The 26,290-nt window shown below is 35.4% G+C and overlaps 1 protein-coding gene across 2 annotated transcripts in view; it reads left to right on the top strand.

Moving 5' to 3' along the window:
* Terf1 (telomeric repeat binding factor 1) overlaps positions 1-25,068 on the top strand; it is a 32,244-nt gene extending 7,176 nt beyond the window's left edge. Inside the window, exons 5-10 of one of the 2 annotated variants that reach the window (XM_077800780.1) lie at positions 1,387-1,536; positions 3,134-3,246; positions 8,895-8,954; positions 13,372-13,463; positions 20,021-20,127; positions 24,021-25,068. In XM_077800780.1, the coding sequence (XP_077656906.1) occupies positions 1,387-1,536; positions 3,134-3,246; positions 8,895-8,954; positions 13,372-13,463; positions 20,021-20,127; positions 24,021-24,197 (699 nt within the window). In that variant the 3' untranslated portion in view covers positions 24,198-25,068. The remainder of the gene's footprint in view (positions 1-1,386; positions 1,537-3,133; positions 3,247-8,894; positions 8,955-13,371; positions 13,464-20,020; positions 20,128-24,020) is intronic. The other variant, XM_077800781.1, reaches the window with a different exon arrangement.
* The last annotated feature ends 1,222 nt before the right edge of the window (positions 25,069-26,290 follow it).

Below are 26,290 nucleotides of genomic sequence, written 5' to 3'. Positions count from 1 at the left end.
TACCGCTTGAGCCACATCCCCTGCCCCATAAAGAATGCATTTTAACTTGCTTATTTTTCCACAGTTATTTTTGTGATTATTAGTAATTTGCCTGTGGGTAATGTTAAAGTCAATAGAATTTTTTTTAAATATTAAAAGCATAGTATTTTTGGAGTGAATTAACATTCAAAGAAAAATGGTTTTATATGTTTTTAGTAAAATTTTTCCTGAACAGGGCATATCTCTAGAAGAGTACATGTATATAAGCAGCTGTGATTTTACAAAAGGAATATGTTTATGTGAGGAGCCTCTAGATCAAAAAACAGAACCTTAACAGCATCTTCCAGTCACTTGACGAAGTAGTTACCTTCTCGGGTATAACTACTACCCTGGCTTGTACCACCAAAGATTGGCTTTACTTTTTCTGAACTTATGATGGAATTATATAGCAAGTTTATATTTGCAAGATTGATCCATGTTGTTGCTTATAATAATAGTTTGTTCACTCTCATTGTTTCATCATATAAATATGCTATAATTTATTCATTCTACTGTTGAACATTTAAATTATTTCCAATTTTTGGTTGTAGCATACTTTTTGGGTTTTTTTTTTTTTTTAAGTACTGGGAATTAAACCCAGGAGTGCTTTACTGCTGAGTTACATTCTCAGCAATTTTTAATTGTTAAAAAATTTTTGAGATAGGGTCTCACTAAGTTGCTTAGGGCCTCACTAAGTTGCTGAGGCTGGCCTTGAACTTGAGATCTTCCCATCTCAGCTATGGGTCACTGGGATTTCAGGCATGCACCACAGCGCTTGGAAAAAGTTCTGGAGTTTTTTATGGTGCATCCAGCATTGAAAGAATTACTACTGAAGAAAAACTTGTAATATCCTCAAGAAGATATGAAGAAAAATGTTTAGAAGCATTGCAATAATGGCCAATAGCCTAAATCCTCAACATGCTGGAAGAGTGGGTGAACAATTGATATTTTTGATCAAATAGTACTATACAACTGTGAAATAAGTAGTTCTACAAACATCAAACATTCCCATTACAACTAGGAAAAAAGTTTGATAAATTGTAAAATCATGTTGCTAAAGACATGGAAGCAATGAGAATGAGATGCGCTAAAATTCTAATCATTAGAAATTAAAAGAGACAATAAAAGTTGAAAAATCCCGTTTTAGATAAAACACTGATATATTTTTTCCTTTTTACCATCCCCTTTCCTTCTCAGTTTTTCAGTATTTGATGTTTTAGACACATAAACATTATTTAACTTTTAATTGTTCTTTGAATTATATATTATTATAAAGTGCTTGTTTCCAATTAAATAATATGATGAATTCTTTTGTATTTGGAATTTGTGTGGCATATTATTAATACATTTTTTTTCTATTTCCTTTAGCCTTTAGAAAGGAAATTGCTTATGATAATCTCTCAGAAAAATACATTCCATTCTATTTTTCAACAGTTCAGCTACAACCACATGATGAAGAAAATTAAGAGTTATGTGAATTATGTGCTTAATGAAAAATCATCAACTTTTCTAATGAAGGTATGCGTACTCAGAGAGTCTTAACAATAGACTTAAGAGAAATTCTTAAGATAAAGAATAGTTGAAATAGCCTTAAAAAAACAATCAGAATTTTGCTGGGCATGGTGGTATATGTCTGTAATACCAGCAACTCAAGAGCCTGAGGCTGGAGTTTTGGATGTTCAAGGATAGCCTCAGCAATTTAGCAGGGCCAAAGCAACATAGCAAGACCCTGTCTCTAAATAAAATATAAAAGGGGTTGAGGGGGTGTGGCTCAGTGATTAAGTAGCCCTGATTTCAATCCCCAGTACCTAAAAATTGAATCAGAATTTTGTGTAGTGGTTTTGTAGAAGAATGTGGTAAAGTGTTATAATTTATGAACCTACTAAAAGGGTTTTATAGGTGGTCTTTGTAGTATTTTTGCAACTTTTCAAAATCAGAGTTGCATCCAGGCATTATAACTTATGCCTGTAATACCAGTTGCTCTGTGAGGCAGGAGGAACACAAGTTCATGGCCAGCCTGGGAAACGTAGTGAGATCTTTAAAATAAAAAAATTTTGAAAGATCAGAATAAGAGTTGGGGGAAATTTTAAAACTGTGTTATTAAGAGGAAAACTTAAAATGAATTAAGAAAAGTGAAAGCACATATTTAGTTTTATTGCCAGTAAATTTTAAACATTTTGGGAAAAGCAAAATTGGATTGAATAGGGATTCCCAGCCCCCACCCTTCCTACCCCACTCCCCCAGTGATGGGGATCAATCAGGGCCTCACACATGCTAGCAAGCATTTTGCCTTTAAAATATTAAGTAACATTTTTAAAAAATATAAAGTAACATTTTTAAAAAAATATTAAGTAACATTTTTAAAAAATATTAAGTAACAGTTTTATTCTATTTTGGCCACAAAACATTTTAAGTTATTTATTGTGCATCCAGCATTAATTTGTTGCTGGATTAATTTGAGGGAATTTTATTTCAAAATAACGGATTTTTTTTTTTTTTTTTTTTTTTTTTTTTTTTAGTAGCTTTTGGTCTTAAAATTGCCTAGAGAGGGCTGGGGATGTGGCTCAAGCGGTAGCGTGCCCTCCTGGCATGTGTGCAGCCCGGGTTCGATCCTCAGCACCACATACAAACAAAGATGTTATGTCCGCTGAAAACTAAAAAATAAATATTAAAATTCCCTCTCTCCCTCCCTCTCTCTCTCTCTCTCTCTCCTTTAAAAAAAAAATTGCCTAGAGATCAGTATGTCTGTCAAATATATTTACAATGAAAGATCCCCTCCATAATGCTTTACCAAGCAGGTAGCTAAAATAGCTGCCAGCATTACTATAATTATTGGTGAGAGCCTTGCACAGTGGGGCATGGCCTGTAATTCCAGCAACTCAGGGGATATAGCTCAGTGGTAAAGTGCTCCAGCTCAATTCCCAGTACCCTCCCCCCACAAAAAAAAAAACCCTATTGGTGAAAATAGTAACATGATACCCTTTATTGTTCTGTGAACAGGTATTTGCCCATGATTATTGGCAAAGAATTAACAGAGTTATTTAAAAATATGTTATTTGTTTTAAATAACCTAATGTGTTCTTTCCTCTTCCTTTCTTCTACACAACCCTCTAAGGCAGCAGCAAAAGTAGTGGAAAGTGAAAAATCGAGAAAAATAACTTCTCAAGATAAACTTAATGGTAATGATATTGAAATGCAAACTGAAGTCAATTTGGATAAAGTAAAAAGGTTTGTAAAGTCACTGATTTTTTTTGTCTTATAAACGATCCTTCTTTATGTAAAAGTGATGCCATTGAGCCATTATTATTAAGAATAATAAGTTCTAAGTGTGTAATCTTACTAATGATTAACATTGGCTTTTTGAAGTACCATAGAGTTATAGCATGACATACACAGATTATATATTCTAAGCAAAAATAGGGAATGAGAAAATACTATGGCTTAAATAATGTAGGTAATTTCATTTATTATTCTCAGCAAAGATGTGCTGAGAAAACTAGATTGAGGTTGGAAAGTTGAATCATTTGTGCCCCTTAGTTCTATTCATAACCCACATACCTTCATTATGTGACTCAATTATGCACTAAGAATTATTCTAGTATTTTTAAATATTGTTCATATTCTCAAGGGTAAGCTGATAGTTCAGATGATGTTCAGCTAAAGAGCGAGTAATTTGCTCTCTCACTGAAGAGAAATAGGTTGTATTAGTCCTAAGTATTGAGAGACAGTAGTTCGATTTCGTCTGCAAAATTGGGAATTTTTAAGGGTGGGTTTTTCTTTTAGCTTTTGTTTTTTGTGGTGCCATGGATCAAAACCAGGGCCTTATACATGCTAGGCAAGTGCTTTACCACCACTGAATTACATCCCCAGTCCAAAGGTAAATTTTTACTTTTTGCATTATAAGCTAACCCTATTGAAGAAAATGCAACTCAAATCATTAAAAAGATCTTTTCTGTTAAATCTATAGTCTACCTGGCACAATGATGCACTCCATTTAATCCCAGAAACTCAGGAGGCTGAGGCTAGGGCAGGTGATGATGAGTTTGGGGCCAGCCTAGGCAACTTAGAAGACCCACAAAATAAACATTTTTATAAAGAGCTAAGAATGAGATTCATCAGTGAAGCACCCCTGGGTTGTGTTCCAATACCACAAAATAAACAAGCACTCAGTGTTTGTTCCCTTTGTGCTTCCAACCTTAATTCAAGGCCAGATAGTCTCATTCAGAGTCTCTGTGATTTCTGGATGAATATATTTGGCAACAGAAATAATATTATTTCTTCTTGGGACCACAACTTGAGTGTTTAATTATTAGAGATAGGTATTGGGATTCTAGTTGGATATATACTGCATTGGTAACACCTCAGGACTGAGGCTTAGTCTTCTTATAGTGTTTCCTTTTATTGTTCCTGCCCATCAGAGAATGGCCTATCCCTCATTGGTTCATCTCGAGGTCTTATTTATCATTTGACTTTTTTCTGTGATCCATTTTGAAAAGTAGAGATTGTATTTTTATTGGATACATTATTTCATTTTGTTTAGAAAAATCAAGGTTTAATGATTCTAAAACCCCAAACATCCTTGAAGCCAGGCCTTCCTTATTGTATGATATAATACTATCACAAAATAAAATAAAAACTTATTCCATGGTTCTTGCAGATAATGAGCACATTTCCTATATTCTTTCCTTATATAGTACCATTCACTTATTTCTGATGTTCTCCTAGACTGAATGCATGTTCTCATCTACCTTTCTGCTGCATCCTGTCCTCCACCTCATAAATCCAGGTGTCTCTTGTATTAAGAATCTCATCTCAGAAATATTTCTCTAATGTGTTCTTTCTCTTTTTTTTTTGTACTGGGGATTGAACTCAGGGGCACTCAACACTCAACCACTGAGTCACAATCCCAGCCCTTTTTGTACTTTATTTAGAGACAGGGTCTCACTAAGTGCTTAGCGCCTTGCTTTTTGCTGAGGCTGGCTTTGAACTTGTGATCCTCCTTCCTTGAGCTGCTGGGATTACAGGCGTGCGCCACAGTGTCCGGCCTCTCATCTCCCCTTTTTTTTTTTTTTTTTAATATTTATTTTTTAGTTGAAGTTGGACACAATACCTTTATTTTATTTTATTTTCATGTAGTACTGAGGATTGAACCCAGGGCCTGGCACATGTTAGGCAAGCACTCTACTGCTGAGCCACAACCCCAGCCTTCATCATTTTTATCATAGATTATTACATAGAATTCTATCACATAAATCCAACCTTGACATAATTCCCAGAATTAGCTTTCACAAAATCAGATGTTTAAATCATTTCCCAGGTTAAAAACCTTTGGGCTCGTGTTTCCTACTAAATGTGTCAGAATTTATTGGCATGGCTTACAAAGCTTTATATGGCCTTGTTTTTTGCTTTTGTTTTGTTTTGTTTTTCAGAAGTCCCCTTCTATCCATAGTTTCACTTACAGGTTGTCAACCATGATCTATAAATATTAAATGGAAAATTCCAGGAACAATTCAGAAGTCTTAAATTGTGTGTCTTTTTTGAAAAGTAGAGATTGTATTTTTATTGGATACATTATTTCATTTTGTTTAGAAATGAAATAATGAGTAGCATGATGAGATCTTGCATCTTCCTACTGCACCCTTCTCCTCTCTCCCAGGCAGGACATGAATCATCCTTTTGTCCAATGTATCCATGCTATATTCACTACCTACCCATCACTCATTTAGTAGCCATCTCAATTATCAATTGACATTTGTAATATTGCAGTATTTGTATTCAGGTAACCCTTATTTTACTTAATAATAGCCCCAAAGGGCAAAAATAATGATGTCCCAATTTAGATATCCCACAAAGAACCCATTAAGTGCTTTCTTTAAATGTCAGCTTAAATGAAAGCTATTGACCTAATAAGGAAAAGAAACACTGTATGTTGACCTTACTAAGCTTTAAAGTAAGAACAAATCTATCCATGAAATAGTGCAGGAAAAAAAAGAATGTTATACTAGTTTTGCTGTCTTACCTCAGACTATAAACGTTACTGCTACAGTGCCTGGTAGATTCTTACTTTATAAGGTTCAGTACTGTCTACTTTCAGTCATCTGCTTGGAGGCCTTGGAACTTAAAATTAACCCTGGTGGGTAAAGAAAGGGGGGATGTGCTGTGTACTGTACTTTGGCTTACAACATGTTAACCTTCAAACAAATCATATTTCTTTGCCCACAAATTTAAAGTTTGAGGTAAGACAGCAAAACTAGCATAAAGTTCTTTTTTTTTTTTTTTCTTGCACTATTTCATGGATAGATTTGTTCTTACCTTAAAGGTCGTCATGAGCAGTTTGAGGTACAATAGAAAGACTAACATGAATGTTTTGGTCTTGCTGTACAATTTGACAGCTAGAATATTTGTTTTTACATTAGAACTCAATAGTGTTGGCATATGATGTTTTTCTTGCCAAGTTGAGAGCTTTTGCTTTTTTTATTGAAAGGCTAGATGCTGTATGGCTTCTCTTTGGCACATTCAAAATGCCAAATCACTACGTTTTGTGCTTCAGGTTCATTATTAAGGAAAAAGGGTTACTTGAGGGGCTGTGGGTGTAGCTCAGTTGTGGAGTTCCTGCCTAGCATCTACAAGGCCCTGGTTTAGATCTTTAACACCACAAATAAAATAAAGCTGCATTTAAAAGAAATGGGTGTGATGATGCATACCTAAACTCCCAGCTACTTGGGAGGCTGAGGAAGGAGGATCACAAGTTTGAGACCAGCTTTGGCAACTTATCAAGACCCTGTCTCAAAAAATAAAAAGGAACGGGGGATGTAACTCAGCAGTAGAGCTCCCCTGGGCTCAATCCCCAATAACACACACCAAAAAAGGTGGGGGTTGGCAGGGGGTATTTATATACTGCTTTGATAAGTGACTGACGGGTAAGTAGCATATATAGCATGGATATACTGGGCAATAGGCTAGTTCATGTCCCATGCAGAACAGCAGGGAGAATGTGAGATTTCAACATACTACTCAGAAAGGCATGTAATTGAAATCTTAATATACATTCAGCAGTTTTCTACTTAATATTTTTGGACTGCTGTACACCGGTAGTATCGGATAAGAGAGAACTAATGGCTCAACTATGGTATATGGTTTCAAATATTCATTGGAGACCTTGGAATATACCTTAGATGGAAAAAAGGGGGCCACTACATAATCTCATTCTTAAGTGTTATCCCCCTTTGTGCCCACATGCTTGAAACTTTCTAGAAGCACAGAACTTATCACTGATCTTAAAATGCTACCCTGTTTCCTTGCTTAGTTTCTTCCATTTTGGATTCCCTTCTTTTTATTCTCTCTAAGGCAGGCTGTTATTTGTTGTTCAAAGTCTACTTTACAGATCACCTATACAAAGTCTTGCCTAGCTCTGATCAGAGTTATTACTTCTGGGCTCCAATGGTACCAAGTCACATCTATAAAAAGCACTTACCTTAGATTGTAACTTATTTGTTTACCTGTTTGCATCTCTCATTAGTCTTTAGAATTCTTTGAAGGTTCTTTTGTGGCAGAGGCTAGGATGGAGGCTGGTTCTAGGCAGTGTGCTAAGATTGAGGCTAATTCTGGGAAATGCTTGGGATTGAACCAACCGAGTTAAATCCGTTGCTCCCCTTCTGAAGGTTCTTATTAATGTCTTGAAGCATCTTAATTGGCTTGGTAACCTTGGTTACCAAGGTTATATTAGAACTATTAGTCCACTAGTTATAGGGATTAAAATAAAAATTAGAGACAGGATAAAGATCAGTAACCAAGCAAACATCAATATTATCTTGTAAGCAGAAACAGGACAAATAAAGCATTAAACCACAAGTTTCAGAACAGCAGTCAACGGGATGCAAATGAAATAAGCATAGCATCAGAAGTATGATTGTGAGGTCAGACAAATGTTAGAAAAATCAAATAAATGTTCTTAAAAATAAAATCAAATGAATATTCTTAACTACCTTCCTTGAAGACCCAGAAGTGCCTTGTGACATTTTATAACTTATTAGTAACTCTTATATTTGAAAGAACTGAGTGCTTTACATTTAAAATGTACACTGTTAATAAAAGATTAATTCTAAAAAGAAAAAAAAACTCTCCTTAAGACTAGATGGAATAAATGTTTTGCTATGGTAAAGCTTTTATTTGAGGCATCAACAGTTATTGGCAGGAAACAGCAGAAAATCTATAATTTGTTGCTAAAGTCTTTATATAGACCTCAGTGCTGAAGGAATTGAGATAGACTGCTTTGAAGAGGTATTAGTTTTGAGCAGGACTTGAAGGACGGTTGAGATTTTTCATGAGTAGATGGAAATGTTACCTCAGAAAAGAGGAGTAGAAGCAGTGAAGGCATGGAGAAGAAAATGGTCATGCTATATTTTGGAAGCTATTTCAACTATAACAAAGGGGTATTTATTTAAAAGTTCAATTGGAGACTTGGCAGGATCAGAAATTAAAATTGAATTATTCGAATTGTATACATTAAACACAAAGCGGTATTTTTTGTAAATTGATCATACCTCAATAAAACTTTTTTTAAAAACTTGAATTCATGGAAATAAGGGCCATGGAAAATTTTTTAAGAATGATATTATGAATATTTGATGAAAGCATTAAATGCTTAATGTTTGAAGCTTGATATATGCCTTATGCCTCTTATAAGCACATCTGGATAACCACATCTGGGCAAAAATTAACCATTTTGTAACGGACTATGTATGTCTTAATGTTACCAGGCTTTCTTTCCAAAGATATTTCTATAATTTGAAATGTGACTTTACTCTGTGGAAAGTGCTATCTTTAGGCAAAATTGCTTTTATTTACATTCTTACAAATATTTTCTTCTTTTAAAGTGTTAGTGACAAACAGTCTGCGGTAACTGAATCCTCAGAGGGTACAATATCCTTATTGAGGTGAAGTAAATTGATGTTTTTCTTCTCTGTCTTTAAAAGTCTTTGAAACAATTCATGCAGACTTAAATATGTTATTATAACTGCCATGTAAATGGTATGATTAAAAGTATCTCGGGGTTCTGCTTACCTCAACAAATCCTCAAGACCCTGATATGTCTTAAAATTTCAAATTAGAGACCTACTTCTGGAATCTGGGTTGTTTTACATTGTTTCAACAAGGCCATTATTGGAATAATATATAGGGAGTACTTGAGCTTAAATCAGGTGTTCAGTAAACTTATTTTGTCATAGAAACAAAGATGTGATACTGGGGCAGGAAGGGAATAGGGGAAACATATCTGATAAATGTCCCATATTCCAATTTAACGAAGTTACTTGAAAAACTGGTTTTGATCTAGAAATGCTGTGACAGACGATAAATATGAGAGTCTGCATGAACGGTTTCAGAATAAAGTAGTTGGGATGCATGATGAAACCATGGGAGAGGGTGGCTAATATGGTGTGGAAGAGATTGTTGAAGATGAGGATTTGAGAAGCCAGGATGTTCTATGATTTGTCCACAAACACTGAAATTATTCATAATGGCAGCACTTAGGTGTAGAAAATGGTCCATGAATGATAGGAAGTTCTTTGAGGGATAGTGAGTGGCTATAGAGAATTGATAAAAGGTGATATATATCAGGAGCTTGATTCCTCAAGAACTGAGACTTCTGGGGAAACAGGCTCCTGAACATGGTACCCATTGGTAAATGAAAACTGTATTGGGGTTATGGATGTAATTCAGTGAGGAATTGCTTGTCTAGCATGTGTGATGCTTTGAGTTTGATCCCCAGCACAGGAAACAAAAGAACAATAAAAATACTAAAATACTATGAAGATCCACCTCTAGGAACCTGTGGCTTATAGAGAGTGGAAGATTAAGCCAGTCTCCACTTGAGAAAGCCACAAAGAAGAGAAATGTCCCAAAAGAAGAGCTAGATTTTAGATAAGGCAGAGATAGAGAAACTAGTGAAGCCATTGAGAATGGCATTCCAGAGAGCACAAGAAAAACTTTTGGGAGAGAGAAAGAGGGGAAGTATCATTAACTGGAATAGAGTATTTGTAGGGATAGCAATGTAGCAGAGCCTACGTTTTAGTTAGGTGTAGATAATATAGCTGTCTAAGCTCAGGCACTCTGCTTTTTAAATCCTTTATTAAATGAGTAATACCAACTTTGCAGGGTTGTTAAAAATATATATAAATATATAAACATGTAAATATTTATATATATATATCAATCACATCCTATAATTTCAGACAGCGTACGTCTTGCCGCAGTCTGGCTGGGCACAATTCAGGAGCCACTTGTCAAAAGAAACTAACTTTATTTTTAGAACTACAAACGCTCAGGAAAAAAAACCCTCAGAGCCCAACTGCCACCACCGGCTTCCACACCTACCTCAAACCTCACAAACCTTCCACACAAACCTCACCACCTCCCACAATCCTCCTGCTCTTGAGGCCAATTGGCTGGGTCGTGTGGGCGGAGCCAAAGAAGTCCCCCAATGAGCAGCTCCGTGGTCTGAAAGGGCAGGGAAACAGCCCAATGAGCAGCTCCGTGGAGGAGCCAATCAGCTAGATGTTGCTGGGGCCGCTGTGAGCCAATCATCAGCTGGCAGTCTGAAGGGCAGGGAAACAGCCCAATGAACATCATCGCAGAGGAGCCAATCAGCTAGATGTTGCTGGGGCCACTGTGAGCCAATCATCAGCCAGCAGCTGGAAGTTTGCTGGGGCCCCTTTGGCTGTGGCTCTCAACATCTCCCCGTCTCTGTTTAAACAACAAGCATGTGGCTTAGGGACCGTGCCTGCCTTAGGTTGTCCAGTACTACATATGGTCCTTACCTGTCTTTGGATGAGCTGACCTCAGGGTGTCAGCCTCCTGTCTTAGGTTGGTACCATTGTAATTAGATCTTACCCGTCATTGACTACCGGTCCAGTATACAGCCACACCTGTGGAGAGGTACCAGCAGGGGGGGTGAGGTTCTTTGCCTCACCTCTGTTGGCCCCCAAATTTTAGCTGAACGATCATGACAAGCAGAAGGGAGGAAGATATACCAAGCCAATTGACGGCTCCTTTTGGGAAAATTGTAGCACTGATGACATCATCAGCAAAAATACCCCAACACTACCACAAGTCACTGCACCAACAGATAGTTCACAATGCATACAAGTGACACATAGTTTAGGCAAGTTCTGTAATGGACCTTCTTGCCAAAATACTCCTGTAGGAATATTTTTTGTTGGTAGTACAATAAATAATAAAGGCAAACTTATATCAATTCTATCCAAATGCATATTTTCCATATACGTTTCAATGATTTTTAATGCCTTTCTTGCTTCAGGCGTTAACATTCGGGGTGAATTTGGATCTGATGGACCTTTTAGGATATCAAATAAAGGTCCCAATTCTCCTGTTGGAATACCTAGATAAGGCCTTATCCAATTTATGTCTCCTAATAACTTTTGAAAGTCGTTAAGTGTTTTGAGTTGATCTACTCGTATTTGAATTTTTGGTGGACGGACCATGGTTGAGGATAATAGAACTCCCAAATAATTAATTGGAAAATTTAATTGTACTTTATCTATTGCTATCTCTAGATTATAATTTTTTAATAAGTTTGTAAGTGTGGCATAACATTCTAGCAATGTGTTTTTAGCTTTGTGTGCTAATAATATATCATCCATATAGTAAAATATTTGTAGCTCAGGATTTTGATTTCTAAGTGGCTGGATTACTTTGTTAACATAAATTTGACACATAGTTGGGCTGTTAGCCATCCCTTGAGGGAGTACTTTCCATTCATATCTCTGATCAGGACCTTCATGATTTAGTGCAGGGATAGTAAATGCAAAATGTGGACTATCCTCAGGATGAATTGGAATTGAAAAAAAACAATCTTTAATATCTATAACTAAAACATACCAAGTTTTTGGCAAAGCAGACAATTGAGGAATCCCCGATTGAGCAGGTCCCATAATGACCATTTCATTATTAATGGCTCTTAAATCTTGCAATAATCTCCATTTACCAGATTTCTTTTTGATGACAAAAATGGGAGTATTATGGGGAGATACAGAAGGTTGTATATGTCCTTCCGCTAATTGTTGTTTGACCAGATCATGGGCTACTTGTATCTTTTCTTTAGTCAAGGGCCACTGAGGAACCCATACTGGTCTTTCTGATTTCCATGTAATTTTTATTGTCTCAGTGGGCCTTTGTGAAAATCCAACCCATGTCTGTCTGTTCCTTGATTTATTTGTATTGGTGCTGCTATACCTTGTTCTTGTTTTTCTAATCTTTTTCCTTTCCTAAAACCTTGTCTAGCCCTAATAGTGGACACATTTGGATTGATGTTATTTGTTAATGTCAAACCTAATTGATCTAAGACATCTCGTCCCCATAAACTTACAGGAAGATGATCCAATACATATGGCTGTATAGTTCCTTCACATCCTTCAGGATCCTTCCAATCTAATACCATTGCACTTCTATCGGGATTAGTCGCCACTCCTAGGCCTCGAAGCGTTTGAGTGGCTTGTTGTAATGGCCAATGTTTTGGCCATTCTTGACTAGAGATGATGCTAAGGTATGCACCTGTATCTAGTAGCCCATTAAATTCATGTCCTTGAATATTTAGTTTTAGCATGGGGCGAGAATCTAAATTTAAAGAAAGCATAGCGCAATCTACACCTGTGGAGCCTAATCCCTTGGAACCTCTTTCTACAGCATGACTGGAAAATTTATCATGTAGGCTTGGTATTATTAATAACTGTGCTATTCTATCTCCTGGTGAAATTACTGATATACCCTTTGGAGAACTGGCTATAATTTTTATTTCACCTTCATAATCGGGATCAATTACCCCAGGACTTATCAAAAGTCCTTTTATAGTAGAAGAGCTGTGTCCCAATAATAAGCCTACTGTTCCTTTGGGAAGAGGTCCTTTCACACTTGTGGGAATGATTTGAACTCCCATCTCTGGAGTTAGTACTGATCTGGCGGAGGCGCAGATGTCCAACCCTGCGCTCCCTCTGGTTTGTCTGATGAGGGTTCTGATGTCCTGGGCACTAGCCTGATGGGGTTGCTGGGTTCCTCCAGTGCTCCGTATATTTGTGGTTTGGGGCCCCCTGTCAATTTTTTGGCAACGGAGCCCGATGCCTTTGCCAGTAGAATCTTGATTTCCGAGAAAAGAGATGAAAGAGGGAAGTCTGACAACAGAAGTCTTAAGAAACCAAAAGTTAACATGGAGCACTAAACAAGGAGAGAATGGAAGGAAGCAGGCCAAAGTAGAAGATCCTAGAACAGACATAGTGATAAATCATGTACCTTTTCCTCCCTATCTTTACTAGGAATTACATGCTTTCACTTTTTGTTTAGGTCTCACAAGAATCTCTTCATATCCAAATTGAAACAAGGAAGCTGGCAGCAAAACTTTAATGAGAAAGAGGAGAGAGTAGGAACTCTTCAAAGTAAGTACTATTACTGTAGTTTTAGATTTGGAAAGATGCTGTGTTCTCAGAAATGATCCTCAAAGTTGAGGTGACCCTGCAATATACAAAACACTTCAGAAAACAAGAGAACAAAGAATATGATGGTTACTTGAGATGATACTTAATTTAGAAAGTTCTGAATGCTTAAAGTTCTTTTGCTTGTAACATAGTAACATAGTAAAACTTGTTTTCTACCTTCAGTGTATTCATCATCTTCACCTTCAAGTAATTACTTTCTTGAGACACAAATACACTCAGATTTCATTATTCACAGATAATTATAAGTCTTTAGAGCACTGAATTAGCAGATACTGAATCATTATCCCTAGGAGAAATACAAAGTTAGATTCCTCTGAGCCTTTCACCACAACTTTTTTTTTTTAACCAACTGATTAATACATAACCTTGTTTTATGTATTGATCAGTTGTTAGAAAACACTATTAAACACTATTAGCTGTTAAGAAAGGTACTTTATTGTTGATTAACATTGAGTTACCGCCACCAGCACTACAATGCAAGCCTTGATGAACTTTGTGTAACATCTATTTTTCTATAAGGTGCATCACAGCCTTCTTGCTCTGAGAAACACTAGACAGCATTTACAGATTTAAAAATATGTCACTAAATCAACCACAAAAAAGACACGTCTACCAATGGATCTGGAAACTTCCATGAGTATTGATTTTGGAGTTAGACAAATTTTAGAGAATAGATAAATTTAGAAATAGAATCTGAGGATTGACCATATGAAGAACCTATATATCCCATATACTTTCCTTACTACTACTTTTTTTTTTTTTTTTTTTTGATGCCAAGGATTAAACCCAGGGGAACTTTACCACTGAGCTACTTCCCCAGCTCTTTTTTATTTTGAAACAGGGTCTTGGTAAGTTGTTGAGGTTGATCTTGAACTTGCAATCCTCCTCTCAGCCTCCTGAGTTGATGGAATTACAGGTGTGTGCTGTCATACCTGGCTTGGATAGCTTCTGAAAACCGGTCTGAAATTATTTTCAATTGTAATTTGATTATCAGTTCCTTCTTGGTATGTATTCATTTAACAAAAATGCATTGACCAATATTTTATTCTAGGCACTGTATTAATGGAGAAATTAATGTAAATTATTTAGGTGTAAACCTAAATATTAGGTCTACACCTTTATTGATCAGAATAAAAAATAAGAGATTTAAGAAAATTAGGCTTCTTTTCCATGCTCATAAGTTACCAACTGAGTACTCGGCACAGTAAGTAGGCCTGCAATAAATATTATTAAATAAATGTATTCAGATCTGATACCTGGTGACATGGCCATTATTAGCTAATATTTGTGAATATAGTGCTAAAACACATTTGTAAGTACTGTCATCACTCTCATTTTAAAGATGAAAAAACTGAAACTCCATTATTTTCCTAATGTTGGTAAATTCCAAAATCGAGTTTCTTCATCTATTACTACAGAATGTCTCAAAATTATAATTATATACTAGAATAATGTGAGCCTTTTCTTGGGCTTTTAATATCATAATACAAAATTCAAGTAACAGTAAACATACACTTGTTGATGCTCAACATAGCTCATCAGTAGTTAAACTCTGAAGACTATAATCTCGTTTCAGAGGGGTTTACAGTGACTGTGGATATTGAATCTATAAGGTCTTGTGATTTTTAACATTTTAAAAATCTAGTTTACTTAAATAGTACCAAGTGTCCTCTCAATTAGAGGATATTAGTTTGGTTGTGAAAAGGTTTTCATTTTTTTTAAATGAATTTTGGGTGCCGTCTTTGATAGCACAGATATAAAAACAAATATTTCAGAAAAGTTGAAAGAAAAGAATCATCCAAATACCTTCTATGCAGAAAAACTTCACCAGCATTTGGCAAGTAATCATTACTATTTGTGTTAAAAGTTCTTTGTGTAGAATTCATTTAATATTTAAATCTACCTTTTTTATCAAGGTAGAAGTTGAGATAAAAAGAGGTTAATTAAAATTCCCTTGGCTATATCGTATGTGAGCAGAACCTACCCTAACCAGAGTCTGAAATTAGTCTTTCAGACTTTAGGCAGACCCATGTCCTTAAAGGTTAGAAAAATATTACCAGGTTACATGTTATCTACAAATATGTTTATATATAATTTTTTTAAGTAGATCTGAAGGATTCATTGAATTTCAAATATTGTTTCACAAGAAGCATCACTATATGAGCTCTCCAAAATCAAGAATAAATATGAAATGCTTTGAAAGGCTGGGTCCAGTTGCATCTACAAATATAAATTTAAGCCTTGGCTGTTGATTGGTTTTTAGCAAAAATCTGTCCCACCAATGCCCATTTTTCTTAACATTTTATGTAATCAAGATTTGTAACCTGTTTTGTAGCCATAATTCCTGTAAAAGTTTTTTTTTTTTTAAGAGAGAGTGAGAGAGGAGAGGGGGGGGGGGGAATTTTTAATATTTATTTTTTAGTTCTCGGCGGACACAACATCTTTGTTGGTATGTGGTGCTGAGGCTCGAACCCAGGCTGCACGCATGCCAGTCGAGCGCGCTACCGCTTGAGCCACATCCCCAGCCCATCCTGTAAAAGTTTGATCGTATTTAAATTGATCTATTTACGAAATCCTTCTACCAAGATTCCCTTAATCCTCAGCTCTTCGTTTTATTTATTTTTGGGCAGGATTTTTAAAAAATGGCTTATAGACAGTATAATTTCTAAATTCATGCATGCCCAAGAACGTCTACTCTTTTTTGCTTAAAAGATTTGCCTACATTTACTAGAAGAAAATGTAGGCCCAAATCTCTCTTGTCAGTGTAGGAACTGAATTCTTCAAGTCTCTTAAAGCACAAGAAGTATAATCCTGAATTTGTCTGTTAATACATATTTATCTGTTAACTTTTAATTCCTTTTTTACTTTTTTTAGCCTTCTAGTATCTGCTTAAACAATTTTTCCAACCAGGCATAGTGGCACACACCTATAATTCCAGTGTCTCCAGAGACCAAGGCAGGAGGAAGCAAAAGTTCAAAGCCAGCCTCAGCAACTTAGCAAGAACCTGTCTCAAAGTAAAACATGAAAAGGGCTAGGGATACAGTTTAGTGGTTAAGCACCCATGGGTTCAATCCCTGGTACCAAAATAAATAAATGAATACATACATCACATTTCCAGTACCTTGGTCCATTCTTGCAACGATGCTATACTAGTCTCATTATTTTATTTTATTTATTTTTGCAGTGTTTGGAATTGAACCCAGGACCTTCTTGGTCACTATTGTTTCAATTACTGTAGTTTTGTAATAACCAAATATGTGGTAGATAGTATTCTTCTTCAGGATTGTTTTTCTATTCTAAAGTAATTTGGTCTTCCATATTGTCAGTTAAAAAAAAAAAAAAAAAAAACAATCCCAACCATAGAGATTATAAGCAATAAACCTTTCACTCCATAGGTGTGCCAATTCAAGAGTAAGACAGTCTATTACAGTATAATTGCATGATAATCACTATAGTTGTGTTTATTCACTAACCCTAAGTCTTATGGGCAATGCAGTGAACCCAGATTGATGATATGAAAGCAGCAGGTTGTATTTCACCTGAGGAACTCAGTGTCAAATGCTTAGCACTTTTTGAGTACGCCACATGACATTGTTGTGAATAGCAAACAAGCCAGTATCCTCCTTCAGGAGAGAACAGTTGCATAGTGATTTCCATGACTTATCTGCCTAGCTTTAGAAACTACATGGTACCAGGGTATGAATAACGGTGTACTTTTAGCAGAACTACAGGGATGCTCAGGGACTATGGTGGACTACCTCTCAAAGAACCTTTTTAAAATTTTTATTTGAAATTACATTGAAAAACAGATCATTTTAGTGAGATCTAACAATTATATTATTTCTTCCTATGTATAAATAAGTTTCTTTAGCCAAGTGCAGTGGTGCATGCCTACAATCCTACTAGCAGCTTGGAAGTCTGAGGCAGGAGGATCCCAAGTTCAAGGTCAGCTTAGGCAACATAGGGAGACCCTGTTTCAAAATCAAAAATAAAAAGGGCTGGGGTTGTGGCTCAGAGGTAGACCGCTCGCCTACTATGCGTGAGGCACTGGGTTCTATCCTCAGCATCACATAAAAATAAAGATACTGTGTCCACTATAACTAAAAAATAAATATTTTTTAAAAAGGGGAGGCTGGGGATGTGACTCTGCAGTATGGATGCAGACTCCTGGTTTGATTCCTAGTACGAAAAATAAAATCATGTTGGAGAACTATATTTACTTATATATACATAAGTGTGTATTATGTGTGTATATGCTTTATAACTTATTACACACACTGTTTTTGTACCACTTTGATAGAGTTATTTCTAAGAATTCACTTTCTTTTTCTTTTTTTTTTTTTTTTTTTGGTACCAGAGATTGAATTGGGCACTGAGCCACATCCCCAGCCATTTTTTCTATTTTATTTAGAGGCAGGGTCTCACTGAGTTGCTTAGTGCCTCACCATTACTGAGGCTGGTTTTGAACTTGTGATCCTTCTGCTTCGGCCTCCTGAGATGCTGGGATTACAGGCATGTTCCACCGCACCCGGTGTCTAAGAATTCATTTCTTGCTAATGTAAATGGTCTTGATTTTTTTTCTTGGTGTGTTTTTTGTTTGTTTGGTTTTGATTTTGGTTTTGGTACTGAGGATTGAACTTAGGGGTACTTAACCATTTAGCAAATCCCTAGCCTGTGCCAGCCTGTGGGTTTTTTGTTGTTATTGCTGTTTTTAAAAAACTATTATGTATATACCACATTTTCTTTATCCATTCATCCACTGATAGACCCTTTAGGGGTCTTGTTTAAGTTGATGAGGCACGTCTTGAACTCGAAATCCTCCTGCCTCAACCTCCCAAGATGCTAAGATTCTAGGCATGCTCCACTCACCTGACTCCTGTTTTTTAACTGTTTGCTAATTATTAGTGTATAGAAATCCCATTGTTTTTTATGTATTGATTTTATAGCCTACCATCCTGCTAATTCCTTTTACTTATTTGTAGATTCTTTTAGGTTTTCTATCTAAATAATCATCTTTCAATATTTACAGTTCTGTTTCTTTTCTGTAATATGTATACATTTATTTCTTGTTTTACTGTACTGACTGAGGGAAAGGTTATATATACTTCATATGTCAAGTACCCCTAAACATTATCATAAGAAAATTTCAAAGATCGCTTGTGATAAATATGTTTCCTTTCTTTAACAGATGATGAACAGACAGGCTCAGGGAAAGAAGACTTTCTTTGTTTTTTTTTTTTTGTTGTTGTTGTTGTTGTTTTGTTTTGTTTTTAATTTTTTTCCTTAGTTGTTGATAGATCTTTATTTTATTTATTCATACATGGTGCTGAGAATCAAACTCAGTGCCTCACACATGCCAGTCAAGTGCACTAACCCTAACCCTAACTCAAAACACCCTTCCCTCTGACCTTAAACAACTGTGATTCTTGTACCTTACTGCTTCCAGATTTGAAAGAAAAAATTAAACATGCAGAGTTCTTTTTTTAAATAGCTAAGAAGAGATGAAACTTTGTAATAGCTTTAAAAATTGTAATTCCTCTTTTTCCTCTAATGTGAACAGTTTTCCAACATTTTTTTTAAATTGGTGTATTACAGTTGTACACAATGGTGCGATTTGTTGATACATATTTATACATGCACACGATATAACAATATTATTTGACTAATAATGTTCCCTAGTATTTTCCATTTCTCTCCTCTCCCCTCCCCCTGATTCCTTTCCCCTATTCTACTGATCTCCCTTTGATTTTCATGGGAACCCCCACTACCATCACCTTTCTTTTCCTTTTTGCTCTCTAGTTTCCACATGTGAGAGAAATTATGACTCTTGACCTTCTGAGCTTGGCTTATTTTGCTTAACATAATGGTCTCAAGTTCTATCCATTTTCCTGCAAATAACATAATGTCATTTTTCTTTATGGCTGAATAAAAAAACTGTTATGTATATATACCACATTTTCTTTATCCATTCATCCACTGATAGACACCTAAGCTGATACCATAGTTTGGCTATGCTGCTGTAAACATGGGTATGCAAGTGTGTATGCATGATGATTTTCTTTCTCTCTCTCTCTCTCTTTTTTTTTTTTTTTTGGTACCAGAGATGAACCTAGGGGCACTTAACCCAGCCCTTTTTAAATATTTTATTTGGAGACAGGGTCTCTCTGAGTTGCTTAGAGCCTCGCTAAGTTGCTAAGGCTGGCTTTGAATTCACAAACCTCCTGCCTCAGCCTCCTGAGCCACTGGGATTACAGGCATGTGCCTCTATGCCTAGTCTTTTGAGAAACCTCTGTACTGATTTCCATAGTGGTGATATAGATTATAATCCCACCAGAAGTGTAAAAGTGTTTCTTTGTTCCATATCCTCTCCAGCATTTACTATGGTTTGTATTCTTAATAACTGCCATTCTGACTGGCATGAGATTAAATAATTTCAGTGTAGTTTTGATTTGCATTTATGTGAAAATAATTTTTGATGGCAATATTTTTAATTTTAGGTGGAAAGGAAAAAGAAGAAAAGAGAAGAGTCACTGAAAGCAAGAGAGTATATGTTTCAAACAAACAACCCCAAACTCCTAAAAAACAGCGACCTAGGAAAAAACAGGTATCTTAAATTATAATACTTATGAACAAAGCTAGGGCTGGGGATGTGGCTCAAGCGGTAGTGCGTTCGCCTGGCATGCGTGTGGCCCAGGTTCTATCCTCCGCACCACATACCAACAAAGATGTTGTGTCTGCCAAGAACTAAATAAATAAATAAATATTTAAAAAAAAAAAAAAACAAAGCTATAACATAAAGCCAGTTTATTACAGGTAAGATGAGACTTATATCCACATTAAAAGCTTTTATATTTCATTCTTCCAACAGATTCAGTGTAAGATTTTTCTATGTGTAAAAACAAAGAATTATATTGTTTGATCAGAAAATTTTATTAAGGCAAGTCAATTTTAGGGTTTAACTTATTTGTTTCCTCACTTGGTATAGTCCTGTACCATCTGTCCAATATCAGACTATTTTTTATTTATTTTATCTAATTTTTCTATTGTTTTTTTTACAGCAGGTAAATAAATCTGGTGCTTGTTACTCTATTGTTTCTGGAACTTTTTACTTTATTTCAGCTTGTTTGCTACTCATACTACTTCTCTTTGATTCCTTTTTTTTTTTTTTTTAACCTGCTCTCTTTACCATTTGGAGTGATATTTGGTTGAGGGAAGCTTCTGCTGTTTGCACACCAGGGATATAGGGTGTGCACTTCATGGTGTGTTCCTTACTTTGGGAAATTATACACCACAGACCTTCTGAGATCTGAAGGCAAAGTAACTGTGCCCTACTTCCTCATATCCCTGTTAAGGTTTGTTGTAAAAAAAAAAAATCACCCCCCCCCCCACACACACATACACACTTTGTTTTAGATTCTGTTCTTCAGAATTTGGGATTTTGTTTATTTCCTTGTTACTTTGGGTGAATTTTCAAAGGGAGAAATACGGACTTTATACCACTGTATATGACCACAAGTCATAAGTAATTTAATGCTTGATTTTCTTTTTGCAGTAAGAAAAAAATTAATGTATATAAATATTGATATTTTGATATTTTGAAATTGATGTATATAGATATCGATATTTTGTCCTTCACCCTGCTTGGTGTTCTCTAAGATTCCTCAGTCTGTATTTTGTTCTTTGTCATTAGTTTTTGAGAAATCTCAGCCACTTTTACATCAAATCTCCTATTCCTCTTTTTTTCTGATGTTCTCGTTATAAATATGTTACATCTTTTGTGATTTTTCTGAAGTTCTTGGAAAATTTTTCCCGTTTTTTTATTCTTTCTTTTTTTCCCTCTTTGCTTTTTGATTTGAGAAGTTTCTCTTCACTGATTCCTCAGCTCTGTCTAGTCTATTAAAGAATTCACAAAAGACAATTCATTTTGTTACTGTGTTGTTGGTTTTAGCATTTTCCTTTGATTCTTTCATAGGTGTCCTATCTCTGCTTACATTTGCCCCTCTGTACTTCCATGTGGTCTGGTTTTCTCTCAGAGGCCTTGATGTATTAATCATAATCATTATAAATTCCAAGCCTGACAATTTCTGTGATTATCTGCTTGAGAGTGTTCTGATGCTTGCTTCATCTCTTCAGAAACTGTTTTGCCTTTTAACATGCTTGCAATTTTTGTTGATAGCTGGATATTTATTGCATGTTGCCTTTGGTGTGAGGTTTTGGTTTTTTTTTATTTTTTTGGTACTGGGGATTGAGCTCAGGGGCACTCCACACCACTGAGCCACATTCCCAGTTCTATTTTGTATTTTATTTAGGGACAGGGTCTTACTGATTTACTTAGCACCTTGTTTTTGCTGAAGTTGGCTTTGAACTCCTGATCCTCCTCCTGTCTTGGCCTCCTGAGATGCTGGGATTACAGGTGTGTGCCACCACGCCTAGCTTATTATGAGGTTTTATGTTTGTCTGGCTTGGAGCTAAGCTGTGCTTTACTAAGTTTGCTGTAGCTATTGGTGTGGAGGCTAAATTTTCCTCCAGTGTCCTTATTTTTGGATTTCTCTTGAGGCTCCTTAATAGAGATCTAAGGCACCTCTTTTAGTTGAAATCCTGTGTTATATAGGCTCCTGATTAAATGTTGTGAGACAGGGAGAAGCATTCAAAAGTTCTGTGTATAGGTCTCATTCTTTAGTGAGCCTATGTCCTAGGCTGTGACTTTCAAAGTGTACTAAAACTGTACTACTCATTAAATAGTAACTCTCCATTAATCCTCTGCCAGCGACTATCATTCAACTATATTTGAATTTGACTGTTCTAGGCACCTCATATCAGTGGAATCATGTAATACTCAGCCTTTTGTGTCTAAATTACTTCACTTGGTATGTTGTTCCATGTTCATTCATGTTGTAGCATACATTAGAATTTCCTTCCTTTTTAAGAATGAGTAATATTCTATTATATCTATACACCACATCTTTTATCCATTTGTCCATTGATAGGCACTTAAGTTGCTTCCACATTTTACTTGTTATGAATAATGCTTCTATGAACATGAATCCATGAATATCTCTTCTGAGTCCTTCCTTTCGTTTCTTTTGAGTATATGCCTAGAATTAGAATCATTCATTGGATCATATGGTAGATCTATTTGTAAATTTTTTTAGGAACTACCATATTGTTTTTTACAGTGGCTGCATCATTTTATATTCCAATCAATAATGCACATGAGTTCACTTTTTTTTTCCTCATCCAAGTAAGTCAAGATGATAAACTAGATTTTCTTTAAAAATGTGGAAGTCTAACCAGGTGTAGTGTACACACCTGTAATCCCAGTGGCTCTGGAGGCTGAGGCAGGAGGATTACAAATTCAGGGTCAGCCTTAGCAACTAGGCCCTGTCTCAAAATAAATAATAAAAGGGCTGGAAATGTAACACAGGGTTTAAGCGCCCCTGGGTTCAATCCCCAGTTAGCCCCATACCCCCACGCCACTCCCCTTCCCCCAAAAAGTAAGTCTAAAAATGCAGAAGTCTTCTTGGACATTTCCCACATAGTCTGGTAAAATTAAATAATAACAGATGATCAAACTCTCCTTGCCACCACAAGGAGTAATTAATTAGTCACCTGTAGCAAATGCCAAATGTCAGTGATTTTTGTATGTATGGTATTCAGTTTTGTTTTTAAAATGTTATCATTTTCTTCCAAAATGCCCTAAATGTTTTAAATTTTGTTTTGTCTTGGGTTTATGGCAGTTGTTGAACCCAAGAGCACTTTACTACTGAACAACATCCCCAGCCCTTTTTATTTTTTGAGACAGGGTCTTACTAAATTGCTGTGGGCCTCCTTCATTTTCTGAAGCTGGCCCCCCAATTTGGGATCCTTCTACCCCAGCCTCCATATTGCTTGGATTATAGCTATGTGCCATTGTGCCCAGGTAAACTGTATTTTTTTTTTAATTTTTTTTTTCTTCAATAGACCTTTATTTTGCTTATTTATATACAGTGCTGAGAATCGAACCCAGGGCCTCACACGTGCTAGGCAAGTGCTCTACCACTGAACCACAACCCCAGCCCTAAATTGTATCTTTGAAAATTTATTATATACACACACATACACACACATATACTTCCCTCAATGTTGGAAGAATAGGATTTTTACTGAGTTTGTTAATGAATTACTAAACATTTATAAACTCTGTTTAGAGCTGTGGAATAATATATAAAAACATCATAAGAAATAATGTACCTTAAGTTGGACAGATTGGTTTGGCTAGAAACCAAGTAGCTCTGTTGCTTTCTAGCTGTCCTAGAGCTTATATAGAATGAGCAACAATAATAATTACCCTTAAAATGTTTAATGATGAAGATAAGTTTTGTAAGAAATATATAGAGAAATTCTTCCATCTTTAAGAGACTGTAAGTATTATTTTAACAAAAAACAGTTGTTCTTTTTTAAACAGTATGCTGTTCTTACAGAATCATTTAGAAATAACTCTTCTACTTTTTTTAAAAGGCATGGCTTTGGGAAGAAGACAAGAATTTGAGATCTGGTGTGAGGAAGTATGGAGAGGGAAACTGGTCTAAAATACTATCACATTATAAATTCAACAACCGAACAAGTGTCATGTTAAAAGACAGATGGAGGACTATGAAGAAACTAAAATTGATTTGCTCAGACAGTGAAAACTGAATGTATTTGTTGAAGCTTGATAAAGGACAGTTAAATATTTTGATAACTACATTTTGTTTGAAACTTATTGGTCGTTGATGTATTTCAAAATTTTTGTTTAAAGCATTATTTTTAGTTTAGCAAAGATTTGTGCTATAGAGTAAAATTATATGCCTCATTTTGTTCTTCAAAATTTTTTAATTTTAGTGTAAATATGTTAACTCCAACCAAATTCAGTACTCCATCCCCAAATCTCGTTCCAGTAAAAAAATGAAACCTGACGAGGAAAAAAGCAGTTTTTTTATTTACCTATTTTGTGTCTATAAGGTACCTTCAGCCTCCTAAGACACAGCATGAAAATGAATTTTCTCACTAAGTGAACAGTAATAGTCCTTTTATATGAAACTTGATCTATGGCCTTAATATTCTACTTAATTACTAAAGCATTTGTTAATAGAGTGATAAATAAAGCTGTTTTTGTTTTCTTTTTTGATACTAAGGATTGAATCCAGGGGCAGTTAACTGTCAAGACACATCCCCAGCTCCCTTCCACCTTTTTTTTTTTTTTAACTTTTGATATAAGGTCTTGATAAGTTGATCAGAGCCTTGCTAAATCTCTGAGGCTGGCTTTGAACTTGCAATCCTCATGCCTCAGCCTTCTGAGTCGCTGAAATTACAGGCATGTGCCACCACACCGAGCTAAATAAAGCTTCTTTATAACCTGATACTGAGTTCTCTGGGATGCTTTGATTTAATATGTCAATATTGGACATAAATAGTATTCTGTAAATGCTTAAGTTGTATTCACCATGATCATCTTTACATAGTATTAATAAATAAGGTTAAACATACCTTACTAGACAATTTGAATTTTCATTAATTTATTTAGATGTCCTAGTCAAATATTAATAGAATTATTTAGCATTTTGTGTTTGTGATTTGTTTAGCAAACAAGTATTGAAATATTGAGGTAGTTGCGTTAAAATCATATGTAATATTTTATGATCTTGTCCATTTCTTATTAAAGTTTTTTATACTATTTTCTGATTGTTCGTGAAATTATGTTGTCCTTTATGTATAAACAGAAACATGAATAATTACTGTATGGTTCCTGACTCAGTCTGTCCTATTATACCGAAAATATTGTATTTATCCAAGACATCAATGATTAATGCTAAAGTACCTTAAGTCAAAACAAGACTTATAAGTCAACCACCTCATTCCAAACATGTACCATAAACCATCAAATCTAAATTGCCATTAATTGTATGATGCTTTGTTACTTCATATACTTAAAAAGAAAAATCACCATCAATTATACTATAGTTTGGTGCTTTCTTTGTTAAAAGTCTGTTTTATTAAAAGCTATTTTAGATTTATTTAAACATAACATTCTTTTCATCTAACTTGTGAATATGTAAAAATTTTATAAGCTCAGTAATTTTGGTGGCATATTCCTAAAACATCCCTCCCATCTGAATCCTCTGACTTACTTTTTTTAAAAATTGATTTTTTAAAAATAGTTGTAGGGCTGGAGTTGTGGCTCAGTGGCAGAGTGCTTGCCTCGCACATGTGAGGCACTGGGTTTGATCCTCAGCACTGCATAAAAAATAAAAATAGTTGTAGATATACATGGAGTCTTAAGAGACAATGCAAAGATCCCTTGCATGCTTAGCTCAGTTTTTCCCAGTATAAATATTTTGTAAAACTGCAGTATATCGCCACCAGGAAATTGTACTAGTGGAATCCATTCATTTTATTCAGATTTCCCCAGTTTTGTACTTAGAGTGTAGTTCTAAACAATTTTATCATTTGCATTCATCTCTCTACCAGAATCAAAGATCCTGAACAGCTCGATTATCGTGAGAATCAAAGATACTTTCCTCCCCTGGCAACCTTTATTTCTAAAGTCTAATCATTTTTAAATATTATGTAAGATGATGTCACCAAAAATAATATAGGGAACTCCCAAGATCTGGTCCTCTACTGAAATAACCATGAAGTTGACAAGAGAGTCAAAATTTTGGAACTTCAATATCTAGTACAAACCTAGAACAACCAAGGAAATACTTCATGAAACAATTTTTTTTTCTTGTGGTACTGGGGATTGAACC

This window comes from Urocitellus parryii, chromosome 7 (assembly GCF_045843805.1).
Source record: "Urocitellus parryii isolate mUroPar1 chromosome 7, mUroPar1.hap1, whole genome shotgun sequence".
Taxonomy (NCBI): Eukaryota; Metazoa; Chordata; class Mammalia; order Rodentia; family Sciuridae; genus Urocitellus; species Urocitellus parryii.
This window is presented reverse-complemented; position numbering and strand designations above follow the sequence as displayed.